This window comes from Ceratotherium simum, chromosome 38 (assembly GCF_057802395.1).
Source record: "Ceratotherium simum simum isolate JZ-2026a chromosome 38, ASM5780239v1, whole genome shotgun sequence".
Classification (NCBI taxonomy): Eukaryota; Metazoa; Chordata; class Mammalia; order Perissodactyla; family Rhinocerotidae; genus Ceratotherium; species Ceratotherium simum.
Window position 1 is genome coordinate 21152916 of NC_141937.1, and position 27385 is coordinate 21180300.

The 27385-nt window shown below is 36.2% G+C and overlaps 1 protein-coding gene across 1 annotated transcript in view; it reads left to right on the forward strand.

Annotated features, from left to right (window-relative positions):
* PEX3 (peroxisomal biogenesis factor 3) overlaps window positions 1–26188 on the forward strand; it is a 40838-nt gene extending 14650 nt beyond the window's left edge. The window contains exons 4-12 of the mRNA XM_004440970.3: window positions 3340–3383; window positions 4659–4783; window positions 5223–5289; window positions 5396–5450; window positions 6043–6211; window positions 7846–7916; window positions 10033–10155; window positions 22626–22722; window positions 25352–26188. Of these exons, the coding sequence (XP_004441027.1) occupies window positions 3340–3383; window positions 4659–4783; window positions 5223–5289; window positions 5396–5450; window positions 6043–6211; window positions 7846–7916; window positions 10033–10155; window positions 22626–22722; window positions 25352–25435 (835 nt within the window). The 3' untranslated portion in view covers window positions 25436–26188. The remainder of the gene's footprint in view (window positions 1–3339; window positions 3384–4658; window positions 4784–5222; window positions 5290–5395; window positions 5451–6042; window positions 6212–7845; window positions 7917–10032; window positions 10156–22625; window positions 22723–25351) is intronic.
* The last annotated feature ends 1197 nt before the right edge of the window (window positions 26189–27385 follow it).

The window sequence follows — 27385 nt, forward strand, 5'->3', positions numbered from 1 at the left end:
TTCTTAAATTCCTCAGAGTTTAAGATGGGCAACAGTTCTTATTCGCTGTTTCCTCTTTAAATATTTCAATGTTATTTTTTCTCGCCTTTCTTTTGATTTGAAATTACTGTTTGCTATTTGGGAGTAAAAGGGTCCATTTGAAAAATATTTGCTTAAAGTGGGGCTTGAGCCCTTACAAAGTGTGATTAAATAAAGCCTCCAATCTTATGATTGCTTTTGTATTAGTTTTCAGTCAACTCCGGTCTCATATAAGCCTGTCAAGCAAGTTAATTTTCTCTTTAAGCTAATTATGATAATAACTAATCAGAAATAAATAAAAGATTTGATAGTTTTATTAGTTTTGTAATAGCAACTAAAAATCCACACACTTATTGAAGATTGATAATGGCAGTGAATTTTCAGTGGCAAAGAATCTTAAACATCCTCCATGACAAGAGAGGTATAACATTGTGAAAGGATTAGTTTAATTCTTAAACAGATGTTTTAGTGACATTAAAGAGTCTCATATTTAACTTGGAGTTATCCATTTCCATCAGACAAATCATTTGAGAGGAATCTTTGCTTAAAAATTACTTTGTTCTACATAAATTTGAAATCGGAATCTTTAAAAAAGATAGTAAGGTGAATTCTTTTTCGTTTTTTGAAAAGGCGTACATTGTGAAATGATTACCACAATCAAGCTAATTAACATATCCATCACCTCATATAGTTACCCTTTGTGTGTGTGTGTGTGGTGAGAACACTTAAGATTTACTCTCTGAGCAAATTTCAAGTATACAATGCATTATTATTAACAGTACTAATCATGCTGTGCATTAGATCTCCAGAACTTATTCATCTTATAACTTTAAATCTACTTTTAAGGTCTAAAAATGGTAAATGTCAACATAAAGAAATGTCTTAGGTGGCCATAACTCTGTCCTTTCCCACTGAAGTCACCCCAAAGAAATACAGTTTCAAGGCACACACTCTAATTGCCGTTCCACAGACTGCTGCTACTAAGTACCTTAGATTTCTGTAAAAAGCACTTTGAAGTTTTTCTGGGGCAACATTCAAAAGAAAATGTGATTTACTTGCATTAAAATATCTAACCCTTGAATTTCGGTTGATTCCCAATCTAATCAGAATAAGTATGGCATTCCACCACGAGGCTTGAACATTAGCTAAAGGTTGCAGCAGTACCTTGCAGGCCTGACTCCGTATATCTTCTGAACGTGTGCCATCTAGGAAAGCGATAACTGAAGCTGGAGAGTCTGTTCAGTGACAAAGAAAGATAAGAAACTAGTAATATCCCACAATTGTAATGGTAACTTATTGAAGTGTAAATTTATGTCTGAATATAATAAAGAATATGGGCTTGTATTTTATATATCTTTGTGGTTTTTTATTTCATTTTTCTAATAATTTATTTTCATTGCATTTTACAAAAGTATTGGTCGGTGACATATTGGAAATTAGAAAGAAAAAAAAAAACCTGTTCCTTCCACATAGGTGGTCTGAAAAACACTGAACTCCATCAACATAATACATCCACACAGTGGAGTACTATGCTGTGGTTAAAAAAAAAAAAAAGGTGACTATCATCTTTCTACTTCTGTGGAATGATCTCCAGGATATATTGTTATATTTTTTTAAAAGGTAAAGAAAAATGTGTATAGTATGCTACCATTGATCTAAGGAGGCAGTTATGAATATACACACATATCTGTTTATGTAAAGCAAAACGATGGCAAATTAAAGTATATTTTTTTAATAGTCACCTGTGAAAAGGGGAGAGAATGAAGGAGGATAGGAACAGACTTCTTTGAATATACTGCGTTGTATAAATTTGACTTTGGAACCATATAAATATTTTACATATTTATAAAACTGTATTTAGCGTTTAAAAAGCAATGTCTAAAAAGTGATAGCAAAATAAATCAAATTAACCTAAATGTGTATCTAGTTAGTGGTATAACCACAAAGACAGAAACTAGGCCAGGTGACTTTTAAAGCAGCAATTTGACTGTATATTCTTAGTGGGATATATACTGTTAGAGCACACAGAATTGAAAAAACAAAAACTTTAAACTCTTTCAATATTGCTGTTGCTGTTCTGAGACTGTTGTGCATAGAGTGAGGGATGAAACAGGTTAGTAATTATGTTGGTTTCACTGATTTCTAGTGTGGACAAAAAGAAATACAGATGTAAGATCAACAAGATGAAGTTGAAAACCCTGTGGTCCTATTTTTTTTTTTTTTTTTTTTTGAGGAAGATCAGCCCTGAGCTAACATCTGATGCCAATCGTCCTCTTTCTGAGGAAGCTTGGCCCTGAGCTAACATCCGTGCCCATCCTCCTCCACTTTATATGGGACGCCGCCACAGCATGGCCTGACAAGCAGTGCATCCGTGCGCGCCCGGGATCCGAACCGGCGAACCCCGGGCCGCCGCAGCGGAGCGCGTGCATTTAAACACTTGAGCCACCGGGCCAGCCCTGCTGTGGTCCTAATTTTGAATTAGAAGTGTCAGTATGAATTCATGGTGTATTTTATCTCTTTGAATATATGTTCATATAAATAAATACACGCACACATATTTAGTAGCTTAGTCTACCTAAAAGGCTTAGAAATAATGACCTACCCAGTAGCAATGAATATCTTTAATCAAAGGTTGCAGTCTCAGACTACCACATCCCACTACAAGGAACCAGGACTCTTGGACGGGTAATGATTTCAGGTCTGCGGCAAGAATTGAACAGGATGAACCCAGAAGAACTTTTCATGTCAGTAAGCAAGGAAGCTCTCAAAGACTAATGGGGTCATGTCAAAAGGATTCAAAAACCAACCGAATAGTCCCCACAATAGTCAAAGATGGGCAATGGATCATCAATAAGAATAGTATCAATAAGATACTGAACATCAATAAGAATAATAACTACAGTAGGTTGAAACACATTGAATATATATAATTTAAATTCATGTGTTTGTAATGATACTTTAAAACAAAAAATACTTCATCATCTACCTTTGAAGGATTATAGGACCTGCTTCATTATTTTTAAAAAGGTAAATGAGGGAAAGAAAGAAACATTTTTCCTGCTTTTTCTGTATGATTTTATAATACATATATGCATATGCTCTGAAGGAGGAAAAAGACTGGAATGATCTACCAATGTACTAGTGAAAATCGCTATTATCATTGGTTACTGAAATTGCAGTTGTTTTTTACTATATTTTGTGGGCTTTGTTTTTGGCAGTTATCCTGTAATATAATATAATTAAATATAGAGGTATAAAGTTCATAGTTTTCTGTTATGTTACCTGGTTGTTATTTTCATATTTTCTGATTTTTTTCTTTAGGCCTTCAAACAAGCTAGAAATATGGGAGGATCTGAAGATAATAAGTAAGCCTACATAATTTGTGTCACAGCACATCCTTAAAATATTTATAAAGGGAAATTTTTGTACTCTATTGTATGAATGACTTTTCTTTACCTCATAGAGTTGTCAGGATTAAATAGTTCTCCTATAGCAAGTAGATCAATGTCTAGTCATAGAAAGTGCTCAGTAAATATTAGTGGTTGTGGTGGTATTATTATTGTTATGATAATATGTAAATCTGTCCTAGACTACATGTGCCTATATTAGGGACTGATATCTGCAATATTATACTTCAAGGGAAGTTTTTACTCAAACCCAGATAGTAACTTTACTTTGATATTGTGTGCAAACTTTCATTAGTGATAAAAATTTGAAACGAAGAGCTGCCCTGGGGTGTATCTATGTGTGTGTGCGTATATATATACATTTACACGCACCCATGTCTCAGAACTTCATACTATCAATTATTCCTACATTTTCCCATCCATTCACCTAATCCTTATCAACTGAATCATGCTTAAGCTTTGCCTATTTGAAAGTAAATTAAACCTTTGTAGCACCCTGTACTTCCTTTCAGCTATTGTACTTTCTTACGCCCCTTACTCAATACCAAAGATTTCTGCATTCCCTTTTCTTCACTCCCACTCACTCTTTGACAGACTGGCTTCCACTCCTATGCCTCCACCCGAGCAGATCTCGCAAACATCAGTAGTGACTTCTGTGTTGCTAAATCCACTGGACGTTTTCCTCCTGCTAGACCTCTTGGCAGCAGTCAACACCTTTGCTGTCTCCTCTCTTTTGAACACTCTGTCCTAGATTGCTGTGATGCCTAGTCTCCAGGTGTCCCCTATCTTTTTGTATCTGCCTCCAGCCCTTTAATGGGCTCATCCTCCTTTACCTGCCAGTGAAGGCTGGAGTTTGTCCATGCTCCGCCCTCTTCTCTCGCTCTGAACCAGCTCCTGGACAGCTCCGAATTCTGAGGCTGCAACTGGGAGTACTTCCCAGTCCTTTCTTGTTTTCCTTTCTGAGCTAATAATATATAACCCTTCACTCAATATATTCGTCCTCGTTATTATTGGTTATTGTTTCAATCAAGAGATCATACCTAATTTACATTAAACAAGTTATAAGGAGATAGACTGAAATATTTTGAATTGGTATATTTTTGTACTTGAAACAGTTACAAATGTATTTTTAAAGTCATCTTATGAAAAAATAACCATAGGGATGGTTCGTGATTTTACTTATTTGTCTGTGTTTTAACAACAGTACCAAGTGGTTTTCTTTTCTCCGTGCAGGTTTCACAAGAAGTATCGTAGCTGTATACAGTACTTGTATGCTGGTGGTTCTTTTGCGAGTCCAGTTAAACATAATTGGTGGATATATTTACCTGGATAATGCAGCAGTTGGCAAAAATGGCACCGTAAGTTTAATAGACTTAGATGGTGCCCTTTCTTTCGAGAGGTTCGAAATTTAACAGAATATTACTTATCCTGATAATTTCTATAAAATAAATTTCTTTATATTTCATGTGATTATAAAATTTTACCATTATTATTTTTCCTATTTTGAAACTAGACTTTTTGCTATATTGAAGAATATTATTTTTTGTATGATGACAGATAGAAACTAGACTTTGGTAGTGAACACGATGCAGTCTATACAGAAGCCAAAATATAATGATGTACACCTGTAATTTACAGTGTTATGAACCAGTGTGACCTCAATAAAACAGTTTTTAGAAAAAAGAATATTATTTTTCCTATCACTCTAGGTCCTGAAATCTCAGTTCAAGTTACATTGAAATATTATTTATTTACTAATAGTATTAGGTAATTTAACCTTATTTCTATTTTGTACAGACAGTTCTTGCTCCCCCGGATGTCCAGCAGCAGTATTTATCAAGTATTCAACACCTCCTGGGAGATGGTAGGATTTTATTTGTGACCTATAAACTAATTTTAACTCATTCATGTGTATTATTGAGGAATTTAAGAAGTGAGCAAGCCTGTTATGTTTGTTTCTCCTGTAACAGGCCTGACAGAATTGATCACTGTCATTAAACAAGCTGTGCGGAAGATTTTAGGAAGGTGAGGCATTTTGATTTGGTTTTTCTGACTTTCTGATCCTGATGGATAAAAGAAAAACTGGAATTGTTCTACTGAAGCTGGTGGCGTGACAAATGGTGGTGTGTGAAATTCTTTGTAAGCTGACACAGACACAGCCCTGGGGTATTGCCGTGTGGATTCCATTTTCTTCATCGGTGTCAACCTTTTGGTACTAAGGGAAAAGTTTTGATGCTTCATTGTCTGTTGATTGATTTCCAAACAAACCAGAAATATTTGGGTCATGAGATAAAAGACCTACTGTAAAATCTGCATCTGAGGCTTTTTTCTCCTGTTTATAGTAGTAATATCTATCATTACAGTGGGAATTTTCTTGTGAAATCTGCAGCAAGATTTTTGTTGGCTCTGTAATAATGCCCTTAACTGATGGCTGGTTTCTTAATCAACTCGAGTGATTTCACGGTCAGCAGTTTCAGGTTTGACTGGATGAAACAGAATCTCAGATAGTAACCTGTTAGGAAAAGAGTGTGTATAGGATGTGTTGTACAGTTTCGAGTGTGTATAGGATGTGTTGTACAGTTTCAGTTTATCCCAATTCTCTTTTCTCTGTTTCTAGTGTTTCTCTTAAACATTCTTTGTCCCTTTTGGACTTGGAGCAAAAACTAAAAGAAATCAGAAATCTCGTTGAGCAGCATAAATCTTCTTCTTGGATTAATAAAGATGGATCCAGATCTTTATTATGCCATTATATGATGCCAGATGAAGAAACACCATTAGCAGTTCAGGTGCTTAATTCATAGCCATTTAGCCAAACCAGTTACTCTATATTCTGAAATTTTTTTTTACTATCTCTTGAAATTTAGATTTCTGAGTCTCTTGAAAGGTAAGCAATTTAAAGACATATATTTCAATAATTTAAATAAAACCTCATTAATTTAGAAAACAGACTGCAAATATGACTGATTTCTAGTTAGAAACATTTATAATTTTAGATATTCAGCCAATTTTTATTGAGTATTATGTGACAGACACTGTGATTGGAATGTAAAATGAGTAAGACCTGTTCATTACACTTGGGGAACTCAGGAGACAAATTCAGTTCATGTGGCTAGAGCATAATTGTATGAGATGAGGTAGCAGAAGACAGAGCTGATAGTTGAGGCAAAGTCGTGAAGAGGTTTGTATGCCAAGGTAAAGAGTCTGAACTTCAGTTTATGGACAAAGAAGGATAATTTTAATCAGGCTAGTGCCACAAGGGCATTTGCTTTTTAAAATAAATCAGTGATGGCAGTATCAAAATGGACTGACAGAAGTTGTAGTCATCCAGTTGAGAAACAAGGCCTAATCTAACAATTGTCAGCCATGGTGTTGCTACACACTGGTGTGTCCTGGGCAGCTGTGATTTAAGTTATTCATTGATTAAGAATAATAAAAATGCCAGAGATTGCAGATTACATATGTCATTTTAAAATAATGTTTGGTTTTTTTCATATGTAAGTAGACTGCACCCATTCTTTGCTTTGAGAGAAGAATGTCTCTCACTTGAAAACTGGAGAAGCCTTAGCCTGGAGAGGCCCTAGGCCATATCTCAGCAGGGAGGCCTCATTAGAATAAAGACTGCCATGTTCTTCATTGTCCACAGGATTTCCCCTCCCCTAGAGACCCCAAAAATAGACCTGTTGAGTGCTGAGAGACCCGACATGCATGAGTAGGCCAAGAAAAAGTGGTACCCATTTAAGGGAACCCTGTGACCTGGAGGATGGAGGCTAAACCGAACAAGCAGAACAGATGGGACAGAATTCGTGAAAGAAACAGGAGAAAACTTACTTGCAAATTAGAACCTCAAGGAGATGCAATACAAGTATTAAAAAGCCTTCTGGAAGGTTAGAACAATTTCCAAATTCTAAAATTCAACAGTGGAACTAAAAAAGAAAACAAATCAAAGAGAATGAATGATGAGGTGAAGAGAGGAATAATGGACTAAATCTTACCTGAACTGAATTAAAACCTGAAACTTCAGGTTGAAAGGACACACAGAGCCCCAGACTAGACTAGATTGATTTTAAAAAGACACATACATATCTTGATAAAACGTCTTACCAATAAAAGAAAAAAAAAAAAAATCCCAGGCCTCTGCAACCTCAAAGACTGTTTTTTTCGTTGTAAATATATTCTAGAAATGTGTCCAAGAGCGGCCAGGTAAACAAAGGTCTCACAAAGTATACTTTTATTCTAACTAATGTTTTAAATACTACTTACATGTGAACATTTAGAGTTTTTTTGAATTTAACATTTTTTGATTGTTGATAGAAAAAAGACTTTTAGATTTCCTGAACTCTTGAGTTTATTAATATGATTAGTTTCACATAACCCTGTGCTAATGTTTGAAACCCTGAAGTATGGCCTTTTCATTTCACAGGCCTCTGGGCTCTCTCCTAGAGATGTCACCACTATTAAACTACTCAATGAAACTAGAGACATGTTGGAAAGGTATGTATACTGCATGTAACAGAAAACATGTGTTTCTATTTTGAATGTACTTATGACCATTTTTTAGTTTTCCTGAACTACTTATTCAACATAATAATTTGTTAAAATTAAATTTGGAATCTGTTCCTCTACCTTTAGGTAGGATTTCCTACCTAAACTAGTGTTTCTCTTATTAGGGTGGGGAGGGAAGCAGAGACTTTTTTCAAGATACCCATGACTTGCCCACCTACTTCCCTAGCCTAGAGATTCTGATGTACTAGTTGAGGGACTAGACTATAGTTAGCATTTACATTTTGAAAAAAAGCTTTCAAGAGTGATTCTGGTATACCTCGTGTATACTAGTAAATGTTCCTTGTTAAAAAAAAAAAAACAGAAACTGACATTGTAGCTGCAGCAGTTCTGACTGCCAACTTGAAGTCACTCAGTGCTGACTTGAGGAGTTGAGAAAAGATGCTCTTTCAAGCCAGAGCTGGCCACCTACTGCTGATCCTCATGTATACGTACATGTGCACACATGCTAATGTGTGTACACACACACACACTCAATTTTAAGAACTACTCCCCGTAACCTTTTCAAAATAGACTATAATGTTCCTAAAACTTTGAGTGGTAAAATTTTTACATCTTCCCTTCCCTAAATTGGTATTACTATTTTAAACCACCCAGAAAAGAACCAGCATGTTAAAAATGGAAAAAGCACCAGACTGCATTAGACCAGAAGACCTAGATTCAAGGATGGCTCTCCTGTTTATTAGCTGTTCAACCTTAGTTGAGCCACTTAAACTCTTTGAGGTAGTTTTATCATTGTAAAATCTGAGTGGTAATATCAGTCCTACCCATTTTATCTTAAGTGATTAAAATATCAAAGTTTCTTTTCATTTAAGACCATATTCTCTAGTTCTGTTTTCTGAGGAGTTATATCTTCTGCTTATAATATTTTTTCATGATCTTAAATGAGCAAATTTTTAAGTTAACTTGGCCACTGAATCTACTCTCTGAATTCCTCAAGTTCTAGTCTCTTGACTTTCTACAGTAGCAATCTCCACATTTTTTCTTATTCAGGTTTCCAGCAAATCACTCCATGAAGCTCTAGAAAAGGTCATCAGTGATCTTTTGCCAGATTCAGTCAACTTGTAATATTCATCTTACTCGGCCTTTCTCTGATAATTGGCACTGTTGATCAAGGCTTTCTTGAAATTCTTTTCTCATATGGCTTCCATGACAGTGGAAGATGTTATGGGAGACGTAATCTCCCAATTTTTTCCCCCATTCTCAGATCATTTCTTCTTAGGTTCCTCTATGTCTGTATTTCCTTTAAATGTTAGTGTTTCCCAGATGCTTTTTCTTATTTCATCCTCAACTGCCCCAAGCAGTTTTATATTCCCCGATTGCTTTAACTACTGTCTGTATGCTAATAATTCCCAAATTTATAGCACTAGCCCTCCACTCCCATGAGTTGGTCTGGATTGAGATTTCTACATATCCAAGATAGAACTAATCTGTTCAACTAGGCATGTTCTAACTTTTCATAGCACACATATATTGTTCTTTATATCAAAGAGTTTTTGTGAGGTACTAACATGGTATGATGAGAAGAGCTTGAACTTTAAGGTCAAAAGGGCCTGGGTTCAAATGCTAGTTCCCCCATTTACTACTTATATACCTTTGGACAAATTCCTTCATCCCTCAAGTATCCAGGTCCTCACCTGAACATGATAAGAAAATTGTCTGTTTCACTAGGATTTCATGGCAGAGTATGTAAAGCAAACCAGTAATCTGTGACTTGAAGAGGGTTCCTCTTCAAGAGTTTCATCAAGAGAAGTAATACGATTATTGATATTTTTAAAAGTATGTTGTACAAAGTGCTGACTGACGTAAGAAAATCTAGCGGAATGGATGAATATTCTCACTGTGTTGTGCTAAATGATAAGCTCAGTTTTTATGCTTAATTTGGAAAGGTTGCCTCCTTCATATGTTTCTGTAGTGTTTTAGGCTGTAAAAACTGGATCGTGACCAGAAATGCTGGTGGCTGCCAATGGCAACCACAAAGTGACTGAGTTTATTTCCTTTTCCGTGGAGCATCTAAAAGGTAGCTCACCCCCCTTGTTTTGTGTAGTCCGGATTTCAGCGCCGTTTTGAATACCTGCTTAAGCCGAGGTTTCAGTGGACTGCTGGACAACATGTCTGAGTTCTTCCGACCCACTGAGCAGGACCTGCAGCGCGGCGACTCCGTGAACAGGTACGGCGACAAGAGTGTTGCCAGTCTGATGGATGCCCTGATAGAGTAGTGCTTTGGATGTGTTGATTGTTTGTTCCAGGTAACAAAAAAATCATAAAGGATAAATTTGAACGCTCATTTTTCAACAAATTACACTCTGTTAAGCCAATGACTTTTTCATTATTAAAAGTTCCTTCTGGATTCAATATGCAAACTTTGATTTCTTCCAAAAATTTTGCCACTGTATAGAAGTACGTAAGTCGTGAAACCACCTTTGTGTAGGCCAAATTCCAAGTATCGGGCTCTTTCTTTTTAACTCTTTAGAATACAAAACTGAAAATGTATTTAAGTTTCAATGTGTTCTCTGTGATTACTCCAGTACCTCAAGCCTTCACTGGCCTGTAGCACCTAATTCAACACTTCAGTCATTATAATAGCCAGGCATTCTTGTTGTGTATTTCCATTTGATGAATGATCTCCTAGTTCTACACCTACGTAAATATTTCATTTTCAGCCCTTAAAGTAGGATTGGGAATATTTAGTTAGTGCAATTGTTAGTAATTTTAATCATAACTATTACTAAGTCATGGATTCATGCTGCCAAAAAGTATCTTATGGTTTTATATCCTTGTCATCTCAACATGAGAACCCTGGCTCGCCTGTTAGAATTTACACTCTTTAATAACTTCTGTTTCGCAGTTTTTATATTAAACTCAGAAAAGAATAGGTACCAGAATCAATGTTAACTGACTATAAACTCATCCATTAAAATAAGGGGAAACAGATGTATGGTGACAGATAAAAACTAGACTATTGGTGGTGAACATGATACAGTCTATACAGAAACTGAAATATAATAATGTACTCCTGAAATTTACACATATTATAAGCCAATACGACCTCAATAAAATAAAAAAATTTAAAACAATAAGAGGAAACAGTAACTGATATGCAGTATGTGTGTACAATATCCAGCTTAATTCTTAAATACATGGGGCAAGAGATTATTTGCTCAATTCTCTGGGACCCTTCTTTATTGTACAAAAAAATAATAATTTGTAATTAACATTGAGGATTTGGAATGCTTAGAGCCATAAAATTTATTTTCTGAAGCAACTTAAATATCATCCTAAAATCTTTTTAAGTAATTCTCTAAATTATACAAAAATAAATTTTAGCCCCTGTATGCTCCCTAAATCAAAGCACTCCAATTAATAAAATTTCACTGTAATCTCTACCTACCAAGGTATTAGTTATTTCCTGAGTGGTGCTAAGAGTTGTAATAGTTGCTTTAACATAGAACAAATACTTGATCTTATACACTGAAGAATTATAAAAATTCCTTTGCAACCACATCAACCATTGACAGTCTTCCTTCTCTGAGCTCCTGTAGTACTTACTATCTATACTTCCGTGTACAACTTACGTGTTTCACCATGAACTAGAGTCTTATTCCTCAGTTATATTTTAAGCCTCCTCCCAAAGTCAGAGACTATCTTATGCCCTTTCATATTCCATTACACACACTAGGTACTCGGTAGATATTTCCTATCTAAGTTGTTCCCTTTCATGTCGATAACCAACTTCATGATCCATGGTTCAATACTAGAAACATTCCCATTATGCCTATTGTCATTCCTATAGTTTAACATGTTGTGGAAGTTCTAGCCATCACAATAAGTCAAGAAAAAAGATTTTTAAGTATTAGCAAAGAGACAAAATATCATTAATTATGTATACTACAATTAATAATCCAGAACCTTCAAGAGAATCAACTGAAAAGTGATGCAAACTAATAAAAGCTCAAATTATATATATAGGTGTGTATTATATGTTATATTTATGTATATACTATATATAACATATGCATATATGTATATATATTAATATATGTATAATAAGTATTTAAAAATCAAAAGGTTTCCTATCACTAGTAATAACCCAATAGAAAATATAATGGATAAAGGATGCAACTTAAAAGGAAAACTGTACAGACTTGAAGTATGGCTACAGATGTAAGAGTCCTAAATAAAATATAAGCAAATGAAATGCAGAAATCTGTAGCAACAGTAATAGCAACCAATACTTCCTTCTTCCATGTGCAAGTATGATGATGGGTATTTTTCAGAACATTATCTCATTGAATTCTGAAAACAACTCTAGGAAGTAAGTACTAGAATTTTACTTTTTACAGATGAGGACACTAAGACAGAGAAAAATCAAATAACCTGAGGTCAAGCAACTGCAAGTAGTAAAGCCAGATGTTCAGTCACTTCAACCTCACATCAGAGCCTGGGATTTTTAATTTTTCTCTAACACTGTGACGAATTAGGGTTCATTTTAAGAATGCAAGGAAGGTTAAACTATTAAGAAAACTGTTACAGTAATCCATAACATTAATAAGTTAATAGGACAAAACGCAAACATCATCTTCAGTGTTGCTGAAAAAGAATTCAATAAAACTTAACATTTGTTATTGACAGAACCCCTTCTAGAGGCCGGCCCCATGGCATAGTGGTTAAGTTCGGCACACTCTGCTTTGGCAGGCCAGATTCGCGGGTTCAGATCCTGGGTGCAGATCTACATCACTCGTCAACCATGCTGTGGCAGCGACCCACATGCAGAATAGAGGAAGATTGGCACAGATGTTAGCTCAGAGCTAATCTTCCTCAGCAAAAAAAAAAAAAAAAAAAAAACCTCTTCTAGAAATAAAAAATACTTTTTTATATAATAAAGAATATTTGAATCAAAAGCAAATATTTCACGGCCGCCCGGGAGCAGCCCACAGGTCCGCAGCCCTCCCTGGAGGAGTGGGGCCCTGAGCCGGGGAGTGCTCCCACTGTGGGCATTTTGTGGACCCAGCACAATCGAGACGAGTGGCATAATATCTGACTTTGCCTGCTACCAAAACTTTGGGGAGTACCCCCAGAAAAGCTGGTTCAAAAAGAAATTAAAACCGGCTCTTAAAGGGCCCACGCGCAAACTCACCCGTTTCAGAAAGCAACCTAAAATCACCAGAAAGAAAGGTGCACAGTGCTTTGGTGAAAAGAGACTCACCTGATAGGCCCTGAGTGCATCTCGGTGAGGGGTGAGACCTCTCCAGGGACTGGGACATTGGCGGCGGCCATTGTTGTGGCCTGGTGTGGGCGTGCTGACACAGACGCCATTGGAGTTCTCCCTGGGGCCTGCTAGCCCAGGGTCTGCCCCACCCGCTAGAGAACTAATTTAATCCAGCTCAGCCAGGGCAGGCAGCCCACCCTAGAGACTGGCCCCACCCAACAACAAGCCCTCAGGCAACTTGTGTGCCTGCATAGATTGGTGACTGGATTCTCTGCAGCCTGGTGACTGAGCCCACTTCAGTGGGGCAGGGCATGCACAAGGAGCGGGTGGAGAGTGTGGGGCGATGGTGGAGTGTGTGGGGCTCCCACCGTGGAGAGACTGGGTCTGCTTGGGGAGGTCGGGGCGTGCACACGGGGCAGGACTGTGTTGACTGTGTGTGTGGACCTGTGGGCGGCAGGGCTTGTCAGCTGCAGAAGACTTGTGCTTCTCAAAGACACACGTGGGGGTTTGCCCCACCTTCCAAAGCCTGAAACAAATGGGTGCTCCCGTGCCTGAGGCCAGCCCCACCCAGCTGCAATCCTCAGAGAGCTGACAAGAGACCTGAAGGCTGGAGGCTTATAGCAATTGTAAGGCCCTGAGCCTAAAAACCTGCCATGCTGGGGGTCTACTCACTTAAAAGAAATACTGCAACACAAATGTGGTATTAGAACTTGCAGCCAACTGTGCTGGGGCTCCCCACACCTGATAAAGAGACTGAGGGACCCATAACAACTACAAACAGTGGAGCATTACAACAGCTGACCAGGAGCATAACGCGGCCTCCCTGGGCGCCTACAGGGAGAGCAAACAGGCCACAACAGAAGGATACACGTAGCCCACATAGGGGTCACCCCTGGAACATTGAGAACTGAGGGAAGCACACTGCAGGCCCCCTAAGCCATCACTTACATAAGGTCACCTATCCAAGAGCAGGAGACGTAGCTGACCTACCTAATACATAGACACAAGCACAGGGAAAGAGGCAAAATGAGGAGGCAAAGGAATACATTCCAAGTAAGAGAACAGGACAAAACCCCAGAAAAGGAACTAAGTGAAACAGAAATGAGCAACCTACCTGACAGAGAGTTCAAACTAAGAGTGTTAAGGATGCTCACTGATCTGAGGAGAAGAATAGATGAACTCAGTGAGAATGTCAACAAAGAAATGGAAGATATAAAAAAGAACCAATCAGAAATGAAGAATACGATACTGGAAATGAAAAATTCACTAGAGGGACTCAAAAGCAGAGTACAGGATACAGAAGAACAGATCTGCGAGCTGGACGAAAGACCAGAAGAAATTACCCAAGCTGAAAGGTAAAAGAGAAAAGAATTATAAAAAGTGAGGACAGTCTAAGGGACCTCTGGGACAACGTCAAGCGCACTAACATCCGTGTTATAGGTGTCCCGGAAGGAGAAGAGCGAGACAAAGGGGCAGAGAATCTATTTCAAGAAATAATAGATGAAAACTTCCCTAACCTAAGGAAAGAAACAGACATCCAGGTACAGGAAGCACAGAGAGCCCCAAATAAGATAAACCCAAAGAGGTCCACACCAAGACACATCATAATCAAAATATCCAGAATTAAAGATAAAGAGAGAATCCTAAAAGCCACAAGAGAATGTCAAGTTACATACAAAGGAAACCCCATAAGGCTATCAGCTGACTTCTCAGCAGAAACCTTACAGGCTAGAAGAGAGTGGCACGATATATTTGAAGTGCTAAAAGGAAAAAACTTACAGCCAAGAATACTCTACCCAGCAAGGTTATCGTTCAAAATGGAAGGAGAGATCAAAAATTTCCCAGACAAGCAAAAATTAAAGGAGTTTGTCACCAAGAAACCAGTGCTACAAGAAATGTTAAAGGGACTGATTTAAGGGGAAAAGAGAAGACCACAAATAGGAAAAATTATCTATTTCCATGATAAGAGGGTAATGGATACAAATGCACAAAAAAGAGGTTAGATGTGATATCAAAAACATAAAAGGAGGCAGGAGGGGAGTTAAAGAGTAGAGCTTTCAGTCAGAGGTCAAACTAAAGTGACCATCAATTCTGTATAGAAGAAGAAAGGAACAGAGAAGGACTACTAAAACACTGAGAAAAAAAAGTTAAAAAATAGCAGTAAGTTCATACTTATCAATAGCTACTTTAAACATCAATGGACTAAATGCTCCAATTAAAAGGCGTAGGGTGGCTGATTGGATAAAACAACAAGACCCATATATATGCTGCATACAAGAGACACACTTCAGACCTAAAGACACTCACAAACTGAAAGTGAAGGGATGGAAAAAGATACTCCACGCAAACGGCAATGAAAAGAAAGCTGGGGTAGCAGTACTCATATCAGACAAAATAGACTTTAAAACAAAAACTGTAAAAAGAGACAAAGAAGGGCATTACATAATGATCAAGGGAACAATCCAACAAGAGGATATAACACTTGTAAATATCTATGCACCCAATGTAGGTGCATCTAAATATATAAAGCAATTATTAACAGACATAAAAAGAAAAATAGACAGTAACACAATAATAGTAGGGGACTTTAACACTCCACTTGCACCAACGGATAGATCATCCAAACAGAAGATCAATAAGGAAACATTGGCCTTAAACGACACACTAGAACAGATGGACCTAGTAGATATATACAGAGCATTCCATCCAAAAGCCGAAGAATACACGTTCTTTTCAAGTGCACATGGAACATTCTCCAGGATTGATCACATGTTAGGCCACAAAACAAGTCTCCATAAATTTAAGAAGATTGAAATAATACCAAGCATCTTTTCTGACCACAACGGTATGAAACTGCAAATCAACTATAGGAAGAAAATGAGAAAAGCCACAAATACGTGGAGATTAAACAAAATGGTACTGAACGACGACTGAGTCAATGAAGAAATCAAAGAAGAAATCAAAAAATACCTGAAGACAAATGAAAATGAAAATACAACATGCCAGAATTTATGGGATACAGCAAAAGTGGTTCTAAGAGGGAAGTTTATAGCAGTACAGGCCTATCTCAACCAACAAGAAAAACCTCAAATAAACAATCTAACAATACACCTAAAGGAACTGGAAAGAGAAGAACAAACAAAGCCCAAAATCAGTAGAAGAAGGGAAATAATAAAAATCAGAGCAGAAATAAATGAAATAGAGACTAAAAAAACAATAGAAAAAATTAATAAAACCAAGAGCTGGTTCTTTGAAAAGATAAACAAAATTGACAAACCTTTAGCTTGACTCACCAAGAAAAAAAGAGAGAAGGTACAAATAAGTAAAATCAGAAATGAAAGAGGAGAAATTACAACAGACACCTCAGAAATACAAAAGATTATAAGAGAATACTATGAAAAGCTATATGCCAACCAATTCGACAATCTGGAAGAGATGGATAAATTCTTAGAATCATACAACCTTCCAAAACGGGATCAAGAAGAAGTAGAGAATTTGAATAGACCAATCACCAGTAAGGAGATTGAAACAGTAATCAAAAACCTCCCCAAAAATAAAAGTCCAGGACCAGACGGCTTCCCTGGTGAATTCTACCAAACATTCAAAGAAGACTTAATACCTCTCCTTCTCAAACTCTTCCAAAAAATTGAGGAGGGGGGGAAGCTCCCTAACTCATTCTACGAAGCTGACATTACCCTGATACCAAAACCAGACAAGGACAACACAAAAAAAGAAAATTACAGGCCAATATCACTGATGAACATCGATGCGAAAATCCTCAACAAAATACTAGCAAATCGCATACAACAATACGTTAAAAAGATTATACACCATGATCAAGTGGGATTTATTCCAGGTATGCAGGGATGGTTCAACATTCGCAAATCAATCAACGTAATACACCACATTAATAAAATGAAGAATAAAAATCACATGATCATCTCAATAGATGCAGAGAAAACATTTGACAAGATACAGCATCCGTTTAGGATAAAAACTCTGAATAAAATGGGGATAGAAGGAAAGTACCTCAACATAATAAAGACCATATATGAGAAACCCACAGCTAATATCATCCTCAATGGTGAAAAACTGAAAGCTATCCCTCTAAGAACAGAAACCAGACAAGGATGCCCACTGTCACCACTCCTATTTAACATAGTACTGGAAGTCCTAGCCAGAGCAATCAGGCAAGAAAAAGAAATAAAGGTGATCCAAATTGGAAAGGAAAGGTGAAACTGTCATATTTGCAGATGCATGATTTTATATATAGAAAACCCTAAAGAATCCACCAGAAAACTGTTAGAAGTAATAAACAAATACGGTAAAGTTGCAGGATACAAATTCAACATACAAAAATCAGTTGCATTTCTATACACTAACAACTAAGTAGCAGAAAGAGAAATTAAGAAGACAATCCCATTTACAATTACAACAAAAAGAATAAAATACCTAGGAATAAACTTAACCAAAGAGGTGAAAGATCTGTACATCGAAAACTATAAAACATTGCTGAAAGAAATTGAAGAAGACACAAAGAAATGGAAAGATATTCCATGCTCTTGGATTGGAAGAGTTAACATAGTTAAGATGTCCATACTTCCTAAAGCAATCTATAGATTCAGTGCAATCCCTATCAAAGTTCCAACAATATTTTTCACAGAAATAGAACAAAGAATCCTAAAATTTATATGGAACAACAAAAGACCCCAAATAGCTAAAGGAATCCTGAGAAAAAAGAACAAAGCTGGAGGTATCACTCTCCCTGATTTCAAAATATACTACAAAACTATAGTAACCAAAACAACATGGTACTGGCACAAAAACAGACACACAGATCAATGGAATAGAATCGAAAGCCCGGAAATAAACCCACACATCTATGGACAGCTAATCTTTGACAAAGGAGCCAAGAACATACAATGGAGAAAAGAAAGTCTCTTCAACAAATGGTGTTTGGAAAACTGGATAGCCACATGCAAAAAAATGAAAGTAGACCCTTACCTTACACCATACACAAAAATTAACTCCAAATGGATTAAAGACTTGAATGTAAGACCTGAAACTATGAAACTTCTTGAAGAAAACATAGTTCTTCGACATCAGTCTTAGCAACATATTTTCAAGCACCATGTCTGACCGGGCAAGAGAAACAATAGAAAAAATAAACAAATGGGACTACATCAAACGGAAAAGCTTCTGCACAGCGAAGGAAACCATCAACAAAACGAAAAGACAACCTAACAATTGGGAGAACATATTTGCAAACCATACATCTGATAAGGGGCTAATCTCCAAAATATATGAAGAACTCATGCATCTCAACAACAAAAAAACTACCAACCCAATTAAAAAATGGGCAAAAGACCTGAACAGACATTTCTCCAAAGAAGATATACAGATGGCCAACAGACACATGAAAAGATGTTCAAAATCATTAACTATCAGGGAAATGCAAATCAAAACTACAGTGAGATATCACCTCACGCCCATCAGAACGGCTATAATTAACAAGACAGAAAACAACAAGTGTTGGAGAGGATGTGGAGAGAAGGGAACTCTCATACACTGCTGGTGGGAGTGCAAACTAGTGCAGCCACTATGGAAGACAGTATGGAGATTCCTCAAAAAATCGAGGATAGAACTACCATATGATCCAGCTATTCCACTGCTGGGTATTTATCCAAAGAACTTGAAAACACCATTGTGTAAAAATACATGCACCCCCGTGTTCATTGCAGCGTTATTCACAATAGCCAAGACTTGGAAGCAACCTAAGTACCCATCAAAGGACGAATGGATAAAGAAGCTGTGGTATATATACACGATGGAATACTACTCAGCCATAAGAAACGATGAAATCCAGGCATTTATGACAACATGGATGGACATTGAGGGTATTATGCAAAGTGAAATAAGTCAGAGGGAGAAGGTCAAATACCATATGATTTCCTTCATTAAGTAGTAGATAATAACAACAATAAACAAAGACATAGAGACAGAGATTGGATTGGTGGTTACCAGAGGGGAAGGGGGGAGGGAGAAGGGCGAAAGGGATAATTCGCCACGTGTGTGTGGTGATGGGTTGTAATTAGTGTTTGGGTGGTAAATATGATGTAATCTATGCAGAAATAGAAGTATAATGATGTACACCTGAAATTTATACAATGTTATAAACCAATGTTACTGCAGTAAACAAAAATTTTTTTTAAAAAGGCAAATATTGTACTTAATGGAAAAAAAACTAGAATTATTTCTGTTCAATTCAAAAACAATATGAAGATGGTCACTATTTATATAATTTTTTTTCATAGTTATTCATCATCCTTCTGTTATTCTAACCAATGCAGTAAGGCTAGTTGAAAAGACCAGTTTTGAGAATGAAGTTCAGGGACGCCATTAATTTTTATATATTTTATCTTGCAAATAGACAACTTACTGAACAGTAGTTGTATTATTACTTATTAACAATTAGTTATTAATATTAAGTAATTAAGTTAATATTAATTATTAATAAGTAAGTATTATTACTATATAATAAACTGTTAGTAGACTGTTGATTTTCTAAGTTAAATTCTTATCTTCAGAAAATATCAGTTTTGGAATAGGAGAGGAAAAGTTATTGTTAATATGAAGGTGTTATGATTTTATGCTTAGAAACCCAAAATAATCAACTAAAAATTGTAAAGTTAGCCTCCCAAAATTAATCTATAAATGTTGTCTAAGTACCATTAAAATCCCATTGGGAATTAGAGGGTGGTTGCCTGGTTATTTTTGAACCTGAAAAATTGATAGTAAAGGTGATCTGGAAGAATAAAGGGCTGAGAATATTCAAGAAATTATTGAAAAAGTAGAGCAATGAAGGTGCTTTCTGTATAGAACATATAAGGTGCAGTTATTAGAATAATATGTTACTCATAAAAGAATAGATAAATCAATGGAATAAGATATAAAATCCAGAAACAGGCTCTAAAATATACAGCATATTAGTATATGATGAAAGTGAGGAAGAGATACATTACTTAGTAAATGATAAGACAAATATTTAGTTTTACAATGACTAATTGTAAAATAATAATGTTAGAGCCTTTCTGTACTGTTTTTAAACAATAAAAACATAAATGAACTGATAGAAAACAGGTGAATATTTGTCTGATCTCAAGATGGAGCAAGTCTTTCTAAGAATGAAAGTAAAGAATTTTATATAAATAAAATAGGTTTGACTTTAAAATTTAAAACTTAGAGATCAAACAAGTTTTATTAACTTTATAATCAATATTAAATGCAAATCATATGTTGGGAAGAATGTTTGCAAACTATGTATGTCATACAAGGAGGTTAATAGCATTATAGACACATTGGTTAAGGAAAGAAACACTCAGAGAAAGATATGATCGTAGACACAAGCAGATAATTCACACAAGAGCAGATAGAAATTGCCAATTTGTCTGTTCATCTAACATCTGTTTATTGAACACCTGCTAGGTATCAGGCAGTGTGCTGGGTCTCTGTCCTTATGGGTCTTAGAATCTAGTAGGAGAAACAGGTGGTAAACATAATTGTACAAACTATAAGTGTTATAAAGGAAAAGAACATTGAACATACAATCGAAGTATTTGAAGAAACATGGAAAGTCAAGCAGAGTTTCCCTGAGAAAGTAATTTGAACTGAGAACTAAAAGATAAGCAACTATTAAATGCGGCCTTGGACTGGAGTGAGGGATTGACATTCAGGGCAGAAGCCACAGGGCAAAGACTTTGAAGACTGGAGGACCAAGTGGATGGAAACAGGAAAAGAATGGTGGGAGATGAAGTTGGACAATTCAGCACATACAGGTTATGGTTGTCAGCTTGAGAGTGCTGGGGAGCCCCTAGAGAAGTGACAGGAGAGGGACTTGATGGGATTTACATTATGGGGTCACTTTGATTGCTTTGTGGAGAAGGGATTGGGAAAGTGGAAGTTGGGGTGGGACATAGCAGTGGATGAATGAAAACTTTTACTAGTCGAGTCAACAGGTGTGTATTGAGCACGCTCTGTGCACCAACCAGGCCCTTTACCAAGTGCTAGGATAGTACAGTGAGTAAGGAAGACGTGGTACCTAACCTCACGGACCTTATATGGTGGTGGTCTTCAATTTCTGTCGAAGACGGATTCACTAATATATAAAGAGAGACATCCAACAAGTAAACAAAATTCATGACAGATTTTGAAAAATGCTACAAAGGTACTATGAAGGAGAATAATGCCTGATTTCTTCAGACATACATAATCTCCCCACTTCCTTTTTCCTTTTTAAGCATTCCCTCAGATCTCAGCATAGCATACTGGTTAGACACCGTAGCTTCAGCATTTACGTGATATTTAAAAGGAAATTTCTAGTGTAGCTCCGGGTTTAAATCTATGAAGTATGATATTTAATGTCATAAATAAGCCTATAACCCACACACAAATTATTTTCATCATTTAACAGTCATTATATCATACATAATCACACATAACATTTATTCCTTTATTCATCCAGCACATGTTTATTGAGCGCTTACAAGTTAGAAGGTCATTGCTGTAGTTCAGACAAGAAATAATGCTTAGCTTGGACTAGGTTTGCCAGTGGGGAAAAGTAGACACATTTAAGAAATATTCAGGATTGTGGAGAGATTGGATATAGGCAGGAGAAGAAAGTGCCAAGGATAATGCCCAGGTTTCCTGCTTACACAGGCAGATGGATAATAGTACAGTTCACTGGAGGAGAGGAAGCTGATAGTACAGTTCACTGGAGGAGAGGAAACAACATTCAGCATCGCAAGTGATTAAGAGAAATACAGACTAAAACTGTGTTACTGTTTAGCAGCCAGACATACGGAGATTAAAGAAAAAGATAATGCTTGACGTAGAAAGAAGGCATTCTCACACACTGCTGGAGAAGCAGACGGCATTTGGCAATATACATCTTATACCTAAAAAACATTCATACCCTTTGACCCAGTAATTCCATATTAATACAAAGAGTTATTTATATTAAGGAAAATTAGGCAAAAACTTAATGCCCAACTCTAGGGAGCTGATGATGTAAATTATCACAGCTGGAGAATGGATTACTATAATCATTAAAACAGGCAAAAACTTTGGAAGAACTTGTAATAAGGTGGAAAAATGCCTATAACATGTGAATAAAAATGCAAAACAGTATTGCTTGGGAGGTTATAGTTGTATGTTAAAAAACACAAAAACATAGATATGTATAAAAATTACTGGAAGAAATTAACCATGATAATTACAGTTATTTCTAGGTGGTAGAATTGTGTGATTTGTATTTTCTTATTAATACATTTTTGTAAGTATTTTTCAATGACCATTTATTACTTTTATAATTAAAATGTTAAATTCCTTTAAGATAATTTCAGAAAATAATTATTACTGTGATGATTTTCCAGTCTCTCCAGTGTCAGCCTGCCCTTAGCTAAGATCATTCCAATAGTAAATGGACAGATCCATTCAGTTTGCAGTGAAACGCCTAGTCATTTTGTTCAGGTAAGAAGAAAGCTTGGGGGTATTCTTAAAAACAGATTGTATTTTTGGTTGTGGTCCTGTTTGCCTAACATAAAATTACATTTCTCTTCTGTGATATTTGTTCAAAGAAACCAAAAACTTGAAACCACATGTACAGTGTGATAGAATGCCCCGTGAGAGTAAATGGCACATTTATGAGGTGGGGAGCACCTTTCTGCATGTTATAGTCCCACGCCTGTTAGACTGCATGTTAGTCCAGGTACATTCCAGTGGTCAGTTGACTTTACAGAGGTAATGTTTTGCGTTAAACTGTGCTAGTTAGAAGATTGAGCCTTGAGCAGATCAGTGATCCAGTTTCTCAAGTTTTGAGGAAAACTAAAAAATTTTTGTGGGGAAATAAAGCATTTTAATAATAAATATAACTATTAATAGTGCACCAATAGTCTGCTCACTAAAAGCTGCATAGACAGTAGATGGTGTAAATATTTCACTAGACTACCTATAACTCCATCTTCCTTCTTAGGACAGCATTTTAGAATGCACTAAGACTGATGTTATTAAAAGGATAACTTTGAATTCACATAGTTTTTTTTCCTGAGGCATTTGCAAACTTGGGAAAAAATTACTTGCAATACGCTTCACTTCCAAACTACTGCAATAATGTGTAGTGAGAAGAGACCCTAAAGCCTCAGCGGAGGGGTGGTGTCGTCTTAGTGCCGTTTGTCTCAGACAAGTGAGAAGATCTTCTCTGGATTTTCTGCTCAGCAACGTGAAGAGCACTGAGACTGCGGTTGTGTTTCTTCCTTTCTCTGTTTAGTGTCGTCAGCTTGTCCCTCACATGCTTATTTCCCTCAGTGTTCTCTTCAGTCTTCTGTGTCGTCCTCCTCACCCATGAGCGTCAGGCATTCATGTTGCAGAAGGAAGAGTGAATAAGACTGATCTCATTTCACTTAATTTCAAGCTTAATTTAAGCTAGATTTTTTTTAATTAAAAACACTTAGTTTTAGGGGCCGGCCCGGTGACACAGCAGTTAAGTGTGCGCACTCCGCTGCGGTGGCCTGGGGTTCGCAGGTTCGGATCCCGGGCATGGACCGACGCACCACTTGTCAAGCCATGTGTGGTGGCGTCCCATATAAAGTAGAGGAAGATGGGCACGGATATTAGCCCAGGGCCAATCTTCCTAAGCAAAAAGAGGAAGATTGGCAACGGATGTTAGCTGAGGGCTAATCTTCCTCACAAAAAAAAAGAAAGAAAACTTAGTTTTAAATTTTTAATTAAATTTTAATTTCCACATGTGTATCAGTGTGAGAATAAAAGTTGTAACTTCTGGCATTTAAACTGTAACTTTACCTTTTCCACTTGCATGAGAGTCTCTGGCTTCATGATAGGCTGTTCATCTTACAGACAAGTGGTAACACAAGGAAGCGTAATAACAACCCAGCTGTAGTGCTTGAGTCATTTATGTGCTGCATTAATTAAAGTTGGTATCATTGATAAGGAAAACAAAAGATTGCAACCTAGTAAAAACACCATTGATACTGATGTTTAATAAAGTTTTTAGTGTGGCTGGATGTAGATTAAATTTATATACTAGACCATTAATTGAGAAGACTTCCACCAACTTTTTTAACTACAGTCTCTATAAATTAAAGTACAAAGTGGTCTTCAGAGAATTTAACCATGAATTTGTTGAGATCAAGACTTGCCTGAAGTTCACGTGGGTTTTCTGATACTTAAAAAAAAGTGAACACAAGGGACGAGTTCACTTCCTGTTCTCTGACGCTCCCAGGGGCACCTAACTGCTTATGTGTCGTGGATCCTTTCACAGTCTGGTGAAGCCCATGGACCCCTTCTCAGAAGAATGTCTATAAATGCATATTGTAAAATACATAGGTTTTAAGGAAAACCAATTAGACAGTTTTCAAAATAGTTTTAAAATCAAATTTATGATGTGGCAGTATTGCTTCTTTGTCATGTATTAAATAACAAGATGTGATGGCAGTTCATATAACTTCCACAATTATCATATATGTAAGTGTCTAATTTCTATTAAGACAAATTCACAGGGTCTGCTAATAGTATCACAGTTTGTTGCCTACATTCATAATTGAAAAAAGTGCTAAATTTTAGTTAAAGGTTAATGAAAATAAAGATGTAATTTTTTCCTTATCTTTACTTTCACAAATCCCTTAAGAATCCTTGTTCTCAAGTGTATATGTGTGGTTTTTGTATGTGTGTGTATATAATATATGACATACTACATATATCCTATATTAGATCTAGAAAGTAATATACCTCAACCATGTCAGCTTCCAGCAAAACTCCCTTTAGACTTGTATCTCTAGTATTATAATCATTTATTCAACAGATACTTATCTAGCACATGACACACAAAAATCCATTTGAAGACTATTTTGGCTTCTTCTCAAAGTCATACTTGAATACTTAGCATATTCACCATCCCTCATACAAGAACCTAAACGATAAATATCTCCTGGAATTTATTATAAGAAAAAAGTACTTTCATTAAATGGTTTTCTCGGCCTTAACGCATCAAAACTTAGAGCTAAATTTGTTGCTTGATTGCAGAAATGAATTCAAATTATCTATACCTTTTACAAACAGTAATGTTTATTGTTGTCTTTGCCAGGACCTGTTGATGATGGAGCAAGTAAAAGACTTTGCTGCTAATGTGTACGAAGCTTTTAGTACTCCTCAACAACTGGAGAAATGATTTTTTTCCTTCGGGAAACACTACGGTGGAATTCATTTACTTTTAAAAATATACTGAATAAATCAACTGTATGTAGGGTAATGATTTGTTACCGAAATGCCTAATAAGAATATATTCTTAATCAAAGTCTTCATTTCATAATAAAATAGATTTATTTGGCATCTTAATATATTTTTTTAAAGTCATCAACAGACTACTTTTTGTGGGCGTATCTGAGTGCACACAGTGTGCATATCAGAATTGTTAATAATTTGTTACACCATGGATATTGGTTTCCAAACTGACTAAAAACTAATGTAGATACTTTTTTTTTATATCATATGAAATGCCGTATACTTTGACATTGATACTGAGTGAAAATCTGTTTGGGAAATAGATGTGAAGTTTGGAAAATACGCTATTTAACTAATCGTCAAGTTCCCTGGACTGCAGTTTACGGGAGTGGATCGGACTTTCCTCCAGTTACTCGTCAAAGGAATAAATTATCTGTCTTAAATATACCTGATGGAGGACTTTTCTTTTTATGGAAATCAGTGATTTTAACAACCACGATCAGCCAGTTTTTTCTTTCCTATTGTTAACAATCCTTAGACAGTTACATGTTGATTTAGAGGCTGAAGTTGTGTTACCGTTTACTCACAGCTATTATTACATAGTTTCATTCGTTTGTATGTAAATAATTTTAATAACTTACTTTGTATTGATTTTGAGCACAGTGAATATCTTATTGCAATAAAATATTTTAGTAAAATATGGTTTTGTTGAGTTAATACTTTACAACCATTAATTTATTTGTTTCATAGCATTTTTTGCTGTTATTTTAGGAGAGTACGCTAGTTTTCAAGTTTCATTTTAACTGGTAATTGATGCTTTCTTTTAATTTCCTTAGAAAAAAATAAATAGCATTTTCTTCTGAAAAGAAATAATTCCTTGTGTCTAGTAAATCTATAGTTCTGTATTTATAAAGGTGATTAGGGCAGAAATAAATGAATCATTATGTATCATCAGGATATTAGATATATTTTCAGTAATATAAGAATATTTTCAGTAACATCATTTTCTGTTCCTCCAGCATAACATATAGCTAAATAGTAGAAGGTAGAAAATGAATTGTGACGTCTCTTCTAAGGCCAGGCTAGGCCCGAAGCCAACTGCTAAGGAGTCTATGTCTAGAATGTTAAACACACACACACACGCACATACACACGCACACACACACACCCCAGATGTAAAGATGGGGAGGAGGGCAAATGCTTCTTTTGACAGAAGATAGTGATGTTATTTCAAATAGAGTGATGGAAAAACTGCATTTTGGAAAATTAGTGAATGTGTGTGTAATAGGGCATGCTTTTCTTCCAGCAATATTAACCCAGGATTTCATCCAAGGAAATTCTGAGACTGAACAGGTGTGACCTTGTAAGACAGAACGCCGGTCAGCTGAAAATTATCACCTGGAATCATCTGCGTCTGTAGAGTTGTGGCAGTTGAGGAGATGACAAGGTAAAAACCACATGTACGTGAAGCTAATTGGCCTTAGACATCACAAATTTGTCTTCTAATAGTGCAGTAGGAGCCCTCTTGTCTGGAACTCTTAGTTGTTTGGTTAATCCAAAAAGTCATTTAAAGCAGGGTATCAAAAAAAATAACAAATGTATTCTGAAATATTTTAACTTAAAATATAAATATTCTTCATTTGCCAGTTATTTAACGTAGGACCCAGGCCTTTTCTACTTTTTTGGTATAGGTGGGCTTTCTCTAATTGCCTTTCTCGTTCACAGCACGTGCATTACGTGACATAGTTGTGAACCAGAGGTACAGAATGCTTGTAGATTTTTACTGTATTTTCTCTCAATCTCTTAGAACTGTTTTGCCCACAATTAGCTAACCAATACCTTAAAAAAAGCGACACACTTTTATCTAGTCTTTCCAAAGTACTCAACTTGGTTTTCA